Source organism: Guillardia theta (genome assembly GCF_000315625.1).
Source record: "Guillardia theta CCMP2712 unplaced genomic scaffold GUITHscaffold_34, whole genome shotgun sequence".
Taxonomy (NCBI): domain Eukaryota; class Cryptophyceae; order Pyrenomonadales; family Geminigeraceae; genus Guillardia; species Guillardia theta.
In genome coordinates, this window is record NW_005434640.1 from 644,007 (window position 1) to 653,319 (window position 9,313).

At 53.1% G+C, this 9,313-nt stretch overlaps 5 protein-coding genes across 5 annotated transcripts in view; 2 read left to right on the top strand and 3 right to left on the bottom strand.

Annotated features, from left to right (window-relative positions):
• GUITHDRAFT_138914 (hypothetical protein) overlaps positions 1–2,041 on the bottom strand; it is a gene marked incomplete at both ends in the record, with an annotated part of 3,283 nt that extends 1,242 nt beyond the window's left edge. Inside the window, 5 exons of the mRNA XM_005832643.1 lie at positions 97–148; positions 372–498; positions 928–1,059; positions 1,242–1,289; positions 1,396–2,041. Of these exons, the coding sequence (XP_005832700.1) occupies positions 97–148; positions 372–498; positions 928–1,059; positions 1,242–1,289; positions 1,396–2,041 (1,005 nt within the window). The remainder of the gene's footprint in view (positions 1–96; positions 149–371; positions 499–927; positions 1,060–1,241; positions 1,290–1,395) is intronic.
• Positions 2,042–2,333: 292 nt separating this feature from the next.
• Positions 2,334–3,327, top strand: GUITHDRAFT_108595 (hypothetical protein; the record flags this gene model as incomplete). Its single annotated transcript, XM_005832644.1, has 6 exons — positions 2,334–2,486; positions 2,531–2,661; positions 2,728–2,792; positions 2,841–2,931; positions 2,974–3,061; positions 3,298–3,327. 6 exons carry the CDS (start codon positions 2,334–2,336, stop codon positions 3,325–3,327), a joined length of 558 nt encoding a protein of 185 aa, XP_005832701.1.
• A 57-nt stretch (positions 3,328–3,384) lies between these two features.
• Positions 3,385–4,410, bottom strand: GUITHDRAFT_71207 (hypothetical protein; the record flags this gene model as incomplete). Its single annotated transcript, XM_005832645.1, has 7 exons — positions 3,385–3,428; positions 3,474–3,643; positions 3,713–3,761; positions 3,808–4,015; positions 4,070–4,129; positions 4,180–4,257; positions 4,303–4,410. 7 exons carry the CDS (start codon positions 4,408–4,410, stop codon positions 3,385–3,387), a joined length of 717 nt encoding a protein of 238 aa, XP_005832702.1.
• A 1,057-nt stretch (positions 4,411–5,467) lies between these two features.
• On the top strand, positions 5,468–6,906 carry GUITHDRAFT_152679 (hypothetical protein). The gene is made up of 7 exons (XM_005832646.1): positions 5,468–6,125; positions 6,174–6,214; positions 6,269–6,382; positions 6,435–6,471; positions 6,519–6,554; positions 6,605–6,717; positions 6,763–6,906. The coding sequence occupies exons 1-7, from the start codon at positions 5,490–5,492 to the stop codon at positions 6,830–6,832; spliced, it is 1,047 nt and encodes a 348-aa protein (XP_005832703.1). The 5' UTR covers positions 5,468–5,489; the 3' UTR covers positions 6,833–6,906.
• Positions 6,907–6,973: 67 nt separating this feature from the next.
• On the bottom strand, positions 6,974–8,624 carry STX5 (syntaxin 5; the record flags this gene model as incomplete). Its single annotated transcript, XM_005832647.1, has 14 exons — positions 6,974–7,044; positions 7,119–7,172; positions 7,220–7,316; positions 7,366–7,422; positions 7,467–7,548; positions 7,590–7,624; positions 7,744–7,803; positions 7,850–7,894; positions 7,942–7,978; positions 8,031–8,107; positions 8,162–8,232; positions 8,276–8,318; positions 8,366–8,425; positions 8,553–8,624. The coding sequence occupies 14 exons, from the start codon at positions 8,622–8,624 to the stop codon at positions 6,974–6,976; spliced, it is 861 nt and encodes a 286-aa protein (XP_005832704.1).
• Between the last annotated feature and the right edge of the window lie 689 nt (positions 8,625–9,313).

Here is a 9,313-nt window from a genome sequence, read left to right on the forward strand (position 1 = left end):
GGAGATGATGATGATGATGATGATGATGATGATGATGGAGATGATGATGATGATGATGATGATGATGGAGAGGAGGAGGAGGAGGAGGTAGGATACCTTGACGAGCGGAGGACAAAGTGCCTTCCATCTCCTTCTGCAGTCCTCAGGACTGGTAGGAGAGTAAGAGAGGTATAGCAGGGGGGGACAGGACGAAGGAAGCGAAGAGAATGGAGGATGAGAGGAATTGGGAGAAAGAGATGAGAAAGAGATGCGCAAGAAGAAGAGGGGAAAAGAGGAGGGAAGAAGGATGAGAGGAGAGAAGAGAAAACAAGGATGAGAGGAGAGAAGAGAAAACAAGGAGAGAGGAGGAAGAGAGGAGTATCTCTGTTGACCTTCTGTTCTGAAAGAAACGCGACACTCTCATCCAATCAGTTCCACAGACTTCGACCTTGAAAGGAGGAGAAAGTGAGGCGAGAGAGCGAGGAACCTGACGGAGATTTACAGCATATCGAAGAGTTCCTGCAAGCTTCCTTCAGCAACAGTGACAAGTCAACAACATCAGTGATTGGCCCAGAGCGACAGGCAGCAAGAAAGTTGAGCAGCGGCAGTATCAGAGTAGGTGAGAGGAGAGGAGATGAGACAGGGAGCATAGGAAAGGGAAGAGTGGACGTGAGGAGGAAGGAGAGAGGAGGGAAAGAGGAGAGGACGGGAGGAGAGAAGGAGGAGAGGAGGAGGAGTGGACGGGAGGAGAGAAGGAGGAGAGGAGGAGGAGAGGAGAGGAGGAGAGGAGGAGAGGAGGGGAAGAGGAGGAGTGGACGGGAGGAGAGGAGGAGAGGAGGGGAAGAGGGAGGAGGGGAGGAGAGAAGGATGAGAGGAGGGGAAGTGAGGAGGAAGGAGAGAAGAGGGAAGGAGGGGACGAGGGAGGAGGGAGGGACGGAAGTGCTTCACCGTCGCTCTTTGTGTCCCATCGCTGCGGGTTGATTGAAGTCTCCCGCGAGCTCTCCAGAGTTGACTCGCTCAGCTCGGCAACGGCGACTGCTTTCACGTCAGCCCCGCAGCCCAGCAACTTCAGTCCGGCACCTGCTGGGGCCGCATACACGAGCGGCGGATAGTGCGAGACGAATGGAGGCTGCTGAAGTTGAGCGGAGGAGGAAGGAGAAAGTGGGACATGCAAGTCAGATGAGGAGGACGGCAAGCTTGTCTTCTGCTTTCCGACTTGAAGTTTTCTCAGTTCTCTCATGTAGACCTGCAGATCTCTTTACCTTTGCTTGCCTTCTCTGGTCCCATGACAAAGACTTGACTTGGGGTCACTGAGCACGCATATCAGCACTACCAAGTCAGGAGCAGGAGCAGGAGCAGGAGCAGGAGCAGGAGCAGGAGCAGGAGCAGGAGCAGGAGCAGGAGCAGGCACCTTACCTTTTATCACTCTTGTAATCTTGGCAACAAGCCCTCCCTGCTGTCTTTCGCCTCCTTCGTTCGACGTCGAAGGGACTTGAGATGAAGACCCTTGCACCTCTCCCGCCTCTGCCTCTGACTCGCTCTCCGTATCATTGTTTTCCATCCCCTGCATGGCAGCTTCGTCGGCTGCTCCCTGCTTCTTCCCCTTTGCCTCTCCTTGCCCCCCTGCTTGCGATGTGCCTTTTCTTCCGTCAGCCTTCAATTCAGCACCAAAGGTCTTCATCAGGGACGTTCTGAGCGAGTCGACTTTCAGCAGCTGCCTTCCCCTGTCGAAATGCGTCAGACCCGAGTCCCCACTACTCTCGTCCTTCTCCACATCAACACTGTCGTTGCCACTCTGCTCTGCTCTGCTCTGCTCTGCTCTGCTCTGCTCTGCTCTGCTCTGCTCTGCTCTGCTCTGCTCTGCTCTGCTCTGCTCTGCTCTGCTCTGCTCTGCTCTGCTCTGCTCTGCTCTGCTCTGCTCTGCTCTGCTCTGCTCTGCTCTGCTCTGCTCTGCTCTGCTCTGCTCTGCTCTGCTCTGCTCTGCTCTGCTCTGCTCTGCTCCTCCCTCTGACTTCCCCTCAGGCTCGTCGCAAGGAACGGCGTGACGGTCGGACTTTGACATCTCTCACCATCGCTGGTATCATGTACCCACCCCTCCTCTCCCCTTCCATATTACCCCTACTGTCTCATTCATTCGAGACTACCCGTATGTGTGTATGAATTCTAATGGGTGGGGGTAATCGTGGGAAATGCGATTGCCAGCGCCCAGCGTGGTGCGAGGATGGGGAGGAGCCATGCTCATGCGTGAGAAGGTGATGGCGCGAGCTCCTGTCACAGCACATTCTCTCACAGGCGGAAGAGGAGGAGGGAGGGGAAGAGGACAGGCTTCCTCTCGGTTCTCGCCTGTCCGAGGGATGGGATCCCCTCCTGCCTTCATGGCACTGGCTTGCCTCTCCATGGCTGCAGCATCGACGGGAGGAGAAGGCAGCATGAACCTTCACGATGCGATGGTGGTGGATCAGGATGGGCATAAGATGCGATTGGAGGACGCAGCGAAGGGTCGCACGGTCAACTACTCTGCGCATTACCAATGAGAGTGATAGACATACAGGTCGGGCTCTACTTTGCCGGCGAATGGTGTCCCATGTGCAGAAGTTTCACACCGAAACTCAAGGAGTTCTTCAATGAGAAGGCGCAGGACAAGCAGACGGGGAACCAAAGAGCCACCATAGTCTTTGTGAGGTAAGGGACGAGAATGCGATGTGGAGGGTAGGAAAAGCTTCCAGGCTCTGAAGATAATGACGTCAGCTCGGACTTCTCCAAGGAGGCGGCAGACTCTCACTTCAGGAATCAAGGGAACTGGCTCTACCTCGGTAGGCGACTGTTGCTCTCTCACCTCCATCTCACCCGAGTCTTGTCAGATTACGACTCGCCCCTACGTCAGCAGCTCAAGCAGAAGTTCAGGATATGGGGAGGGATGGAGTCTTCTTCGCTCGGATTCGACAGGAGGAGGTGACTTGTTTCTCTGCGCTCTATTCTTTACTCTCATGCTAGTGGAATCCCCGGCATGGTTGTGATTGGGAGAGACGGCAACGAGATCACATACATGAATACTGAGAGCAAAGGCGTCAAGGCTTTGGAGGTAAGAAAACCCTATACCCCCTCGAGCTCTTTCCATTTTACATCTCCAGCCTTTGATCTTCTCTCTTTCTCTCTCCATGATATCTCTAATGGTTCCTACAATTCACCTCCCATCTCATTCTCTCGCTCCTACCTCCTTGTATTCTCGCATGCCTGTGTCACGCTATCCCATTTAGCCTCTCTGCTAATTTTCCTGTCTTCTCTGTCGTGCTCTGGTCTTACTGTCTCGCCTTGCAGGCATGGAATCTCGATTCAAATGCATGGTGAACAAGCGAAATTCGATCGTTCTGCTTTCTTGGTCTACAATAAACTTCTTCGCTCTAGTCAGGCGGGCAAGGGAGTCAAGTCCGCATCAGCTTTCCCGTTGCCTTTGGAACTCATCAGGTCATGACCCTCGCGCTCCTCTGCCTCACCGTGCTTCTCGATGCTTCTCTTCATGCTCACGATAACTTCCTGCGGGTTCTTCGCCTTGAACACTGAGCTTCCAGCTACAATCCAGTTGGCTCCTGCCTTGGCACACTCGTCGATATTGTTAGGGCCGATGCCCCCGTCCACCTCTACGTCGAGGTTTGGAAACTTCTCTCTGCCAACGTCTGGTCAGGAGCGGGAGAGCAAAAGCAGGAGGAGCTGGATGAGCAGGAGGAGGAGGTACCTGAGCTCCTCCACCTTGGGCATCATGTCTGCCATGAACGCTTGTCCTCCTGGACGAAAATTCAACCACTCCTCCTCCCCTTGACGTCTTGTTACCAAATCCCGGCTCGACTGTCATAACTAGCACCAGATCCAGGTCATCAACAAACGGGAAGACGGTAGACACCGCGGTCTTTGGTTTGACTGCAATCCCGCACTTCATATTTGCTGCTTTGATGGCTTGGATGAGGCTTCTTGTCTCCTGCTCATCTTTCATAACTTCGATATGAAACGTGAACATGTTGGCTCCTGCTTCTGCCATGTCCTGCAACAGCTCGTTAGGTCAACTCTAGTCTCGCCCTTTCGAGTTGCTTTTCACCTTCACCCACTTTGCAGGCTCGGACACCATGAGATGGACATCAAAAAACGCTTTTGAATGCTGCAAGCTGAATCAGCGACGGCTCCCACAGGCCAGCCATGGCGTTTCACCGGCTTGAGGCACTTGATCACGGGGGCTCCCCAAGACAAGTTGGGAACAAAGTGGCCATCCATGACATCCAAATGCACCTGATTGCTCGGGTCACAGCGGTCATCATCAGATTCTTGATTCACATAATCCTCCGAGGTTGGAGCTACTCTGTTGGCCTCGTCGGCCAACTTTGCGAGGTCGCATGCTAGCAAGGATGGGAGGATAGCAGGAGAGCGAGTGTGAAACGACATCTGATAACAACAAGCAGTCAATTCAACATGCGCGATCAAAGTTTTCTGGATCAAAACATCTGCAGTACCGAGCGGACCAATGAACAACTTAACGGAAGCTTGAACAAGCAGCTTTCAAGCTAGATTTTTTTGGGAGCATGTCTATTAGCTATGGATATGTAGTCTCCGGCATAACCATGTTACAAGTACCTCTTGCTCTCCAACCCCCTCCGCCCCCACTCCCCACCTCTCATCGCAACTTCCCCCCCTTCATCAGCCTCAGCTTTTGCGCCATTTTCATTTGCACGTGAAGAGCGTGAGGGATGGCCCGCTGCAGGTCGGTAGCCGAAATGCAGCCGCCACCAGGCAACACCGGGCCTTTGAGCTAGTTTGCTGTCCCGACGGCCGACGGTCCGATAGCCGGGTAGGCCCGCCATTCTCCTTCGGAGTTTTCTGTAGCTCTATTTTCCGATTTCTCGAATTGATCCCCAATTTTTGCTGAAGTCTCAGGAAATAATTTTTGTATATTCGAAGTTGCCAGATATTCCCTTTGAATTATTGTTTGATAACTAGGGACCCCCTCCGGTTTTTAATTGCACCTGGGGTCGAATGGATCGCGCGGGAATTTTTCGTGACCAGAGGGAATGAAGCGACAAGAAGGGACTCAAGGAAGAGGAGGAAGCGGGAGGGAGGGAGGGAGAGGAGAGCAAGAGGAAGCAGGCTCCAGAAGGAAGGGGATGAGGAACGGGCAGGAGGGGAAGGGCAAGGAATGTGTTGGGAAGCGATGGGGAGCGAGCAGGGACGAGGAGCAAGGGATGAAGGGGGGGAGAAGGAGCATAACGGGGGGGGATCCTGGTCGACATCGGGACATTCAGACTTAAAGTGTTTTATGAGGAATTTGAGCAAGAAGAGCGAAACAGAAGTCGAAGTGGGAAAGACTGCCTTGACCAGACAAGGGAGAACTGAATGCAGGAGAAGTTAAGTAGAGATATGCGATGAGAAAGAAGTAACTCAGTGACGTTCAAAATTATTTTGATTCAGACTTCTGCGGAAGAGTCTATCAGACTGAGATGTGTACAGGCATTATCATTCAGCTCCCAATGGCCACTTCTCAAGAATGGCTGACGTCAACTCTGATGATTCTGTCGATCCTCGTTGCTCTCTGCTCCACCAACATTCACGCAGAAATCAACGCAGGTCATGGCCGTGTGCTCCTCTCCTCAGAGAACACGACAAACACCACGACAAACGAAACGACAGCCGCTGCAACAAACGCCGCGAATGAAACCACCTCCACGACCCCGACGGTGACTACTAGTACTACAGCAGCACCAACCACCTCGACTACTAGTGCCCCTACTACCACCTCTTCTACGACAGCTGCTCCAACAACCGTAATCACCACCACCACCACCACCACCCCTGCAGCGCAACCTGGTGGAAACACTCAGGGTACTACCACTACAACAACGCCTACAGCTTCATCCTCGACTTTCGACGTCGGCGTTGCGACCAACGGGTCGTATACTGTTTCCCTAACCTCGCCAAGCGATGGTGCATCATTTTTGCTTTCTTCCGCAGCGAAAGAACAATTGGGTCTCAAGGCAACTCAGTTGTGCGGCGTTGTCTTTCCAAAGGGTGCATGGCCGTCCTCTCTTTCAGGTACCCAAGTGCAGATCGCTTTAGTGCTCAAAACCGGTGAGATTGTGTCTTCCAATGCTTTGGATGGAAACAAGGTAAGTTTACCATGGGAGAACCGGAAGATTCAATCATCTATGTTGTAGGTGAGTGGACCAATCCTGAGCTTTCGCACATCGAATACAACGTGAAGTGAGCTACGATCAAACTTCTCCTGGCTGATTTCCTTTCGATCTCCCAGCACCACTTTTCTTGCGCCAGTGTTGCTCTATATTCCGGTGGACATTGCTCAGATCAATCCAGACTACGATTATTTTGTTTACGTCTATAACAACGTGTCAAAGAAATGGGACCAGTGCGTTGAAGTTCTGTTGTGTCACACAATGGCTAACGATAGGAATGAGCAGGAAAGAAACTGATGCGAAGAATTTGTCATTAGGATTCGTAAATCATCTGTTGTTTGCAGGTTGTCACATGACTTCCTTTTTCAGGTACAAGGATCGACTTCGTCCTTTTCTCTGTACACGGTGCTTGCCATGCTGACGTGTTTCGCAAGGCTCACACAGACACATCGCAGGTGATGCAGGTGTCAAAACCCGCCAAGTGCGGAACTGGATGCATCATCGGAGCTGTCGTTGGTTCTGTCGTCGGAGCTCTGTTGCTGGTGGTGGGAACAGTCTTCACATACAAGCAAGTCGCCATGTCGCATCGTTCCTCTCTGACATGGATGTTCAGGAAATGTCAAGAAGGCGACCCGGATCTTGGCACTGGCCGCAGCGAAGCGAGCCATGGCGGGAGTGTGTGAGTCGACTGATGGAGAAGGCGTGTTCGGGGAATGTGAAATAGTTACAAGAACGAAGAAAAGTTGCTTATGCTGTGACAATACTTTTGTTTCATCTACATTATCCTCACTATCGGCAACTCCCACAAGTGCATGCAACCTCGATTATGTTCCAAATATGATGAGGAGGACCATTGAGATGAGGAGGACCAGGAAGATCTTGGCCATGAGCCCTCCTGCCATGCCGTCAGTTAAAGTCGCTTCGGGCGTTCGGATGCAGAAAACGAAGCAACGAGGCAGAGCAACGTACTGTTTGATGTCAGGGTCTGGTAGTACTTCATGAGTTGAGTGTGTCCCTGATCCACTGACAAGGCAGGTCAGAGGAAGAGCAGCGGGGGGCTGAGGGCTGACCGTGGTGAAGAGCCTCGTCCATGTTGGTGTCGATCCTCTCGATCTGCTCCTGCTGGAGCGAGACCATCTCTCCCAGCTTTGAGAACACAGACGCCAGCTGTTCCCCAGCAGCCGTCAGACCGTTTCTTGCTCCTCAACTTCTTTACCTCATTGATAGACTTCTCAATGTCTTGCACGGAGAGCGCGCGAGATTCCGCGTACTCCTGCTCAACGTCAGCTGGCACCTCAGCACAACGTCGGGCTCTGCCTGTGTCAGATCCTGCATCGGCATGCCCAGCTCGATGACAACCTCCCCTCCGTTAGCGTGCGAGTCTGTGTGCTCGCCCTCCCTGTTGCCGCGTCACAGGCCTTCACAGCAACCCGGACCAACCTGAGGAAGGACGGCTGCGATGAAACCGCGAAAGACTGACGCGCGAGTCAGATCGCAAGTTCTCTTTCCTCTCTCCTCTGTCCCCCGTTATCTTTTCCCCTGATCCAACTTTCCTCGACCACTCTCCCGCTCCCCCCTCCTTTCCCTCCTTGACCTTCGCAGACGAGTACTCATTCCGTCGGTCTTGCTGTCTTTGCAAATTTTCCGATCTCATCTGCTCTGCTTCAGGGCCTGAATCCCACACTTCCTCTGCTCTCGACCTGCAGCACAGCCGCAAACTTCTCTGCTGTGGTCTTGAGATTGGACTGTGAAGGGCTCAGAACGCGCGACAGCTGGCAGTAGACTGTGATGCCTGCAAGCACTTCTTGACGGAGCCTGCATGCTCGTTGCTGGACATGACGCGAGTCAGCGAGGAGCAACAGGAGGGATGGGAAAGCGAACCTTTGAGCATTGGGAGGGTTTTCTATGCTATGTATGTTTGATAGCTCCTCGAGGTCCTCGTTGAGACGCTGAATGTCCTGCACATGCCCGGGCCGTCAAGGTCGGAAGGAGAGCGACAGGGCAAGGAGAACCTGAGTGATGATGTAGGAAAGCTCAGAGATCTCCGTCGCTGGATCATCGAACAACGACTTGCTCTTCGCCACTGACGACAAGGTCAGCAAGAGACGCCTCGCTCCTCGGCTCACGTTTCGTCAGCTTCGCTAGCTTCTCGGCAGTTCGGTGAATATCCTGGACATCAACAACATCAGGGCCGTCACTATCTCACTTCATCGCACCTTTCCAATTTGTGCTGCTTTCTGTGAGAAACGCTTCCTGTGGCTTAGCGCAGAATTCTCCTGCGCTCACGCTCTCAGCAACAGCAGCTGCACGGTACACGAGAATGAACCGAAGGTCGAACGGACGAGATGCCCTGCAACGACAACTAAAGTAAGACCCGAGCATGTCTCAAGCTCTGCTGCTCACCAGCCTTTCTCGCTCCGTTTGGCATGTGAGGAAAAATTCCCTGGACCGGTCCCTGACGCTTCCCTCGCTCATCCTGGGACCGTCATTACCAGCGGAGAGGGGAGCGAACAGTTCACAATTTGATCCGTCAAGCTAACAATGCACTGTTTTCACTCATTGCTACTTGACCTTCTTGTTGTTTCCACACCTTCTCTGTCTCCTTCTCCTCTCCATCCTTCCTCTCCTCTCCAACCCTTCCCGCCGTCTTCCCCCACCCACTCACCCACCTGGTCCATATTAATTTTGCCTTTCCCTGCTCCCTGCTTTCCCTGCTCCCCACTCTCCCCTGATCCTGATTCTTTCACTCGCCTCCTCTCATCTTCCTCTCACTCCTCCTCCTCCTCCTCCTCCTCCTCCTCCTCCTCCTCCTCCTCCTCCTCCTCCTCCTCTCCTCTCCTCGCCGTTGCCCCTCGCTTCCCTTCCATGAGGCTTCGTGGCATCATTCCTACTACCCTACCTCGTCTTCGCGATCCTGACCACTACCCCACCGGTCACAATATAGTGAATTTACCCCCCTTTGCACTGGATATGAATCTTCTCACCCCCACCCCCAGTGATCCCCTCCATCAAGCTGAAGGTGGAACCTTGTAGATGAAATGCAAGGAATAGGATGACGACAAGAAGGTGATGGAGGTCAAGAGGAGGGGAGGAGGGGAGGAGGGGAGAAAGAAGGAGAAGGAGAAGGGAGGAAGGGAGAGGAGGAGGGGGGAAAGAAAAAGAGG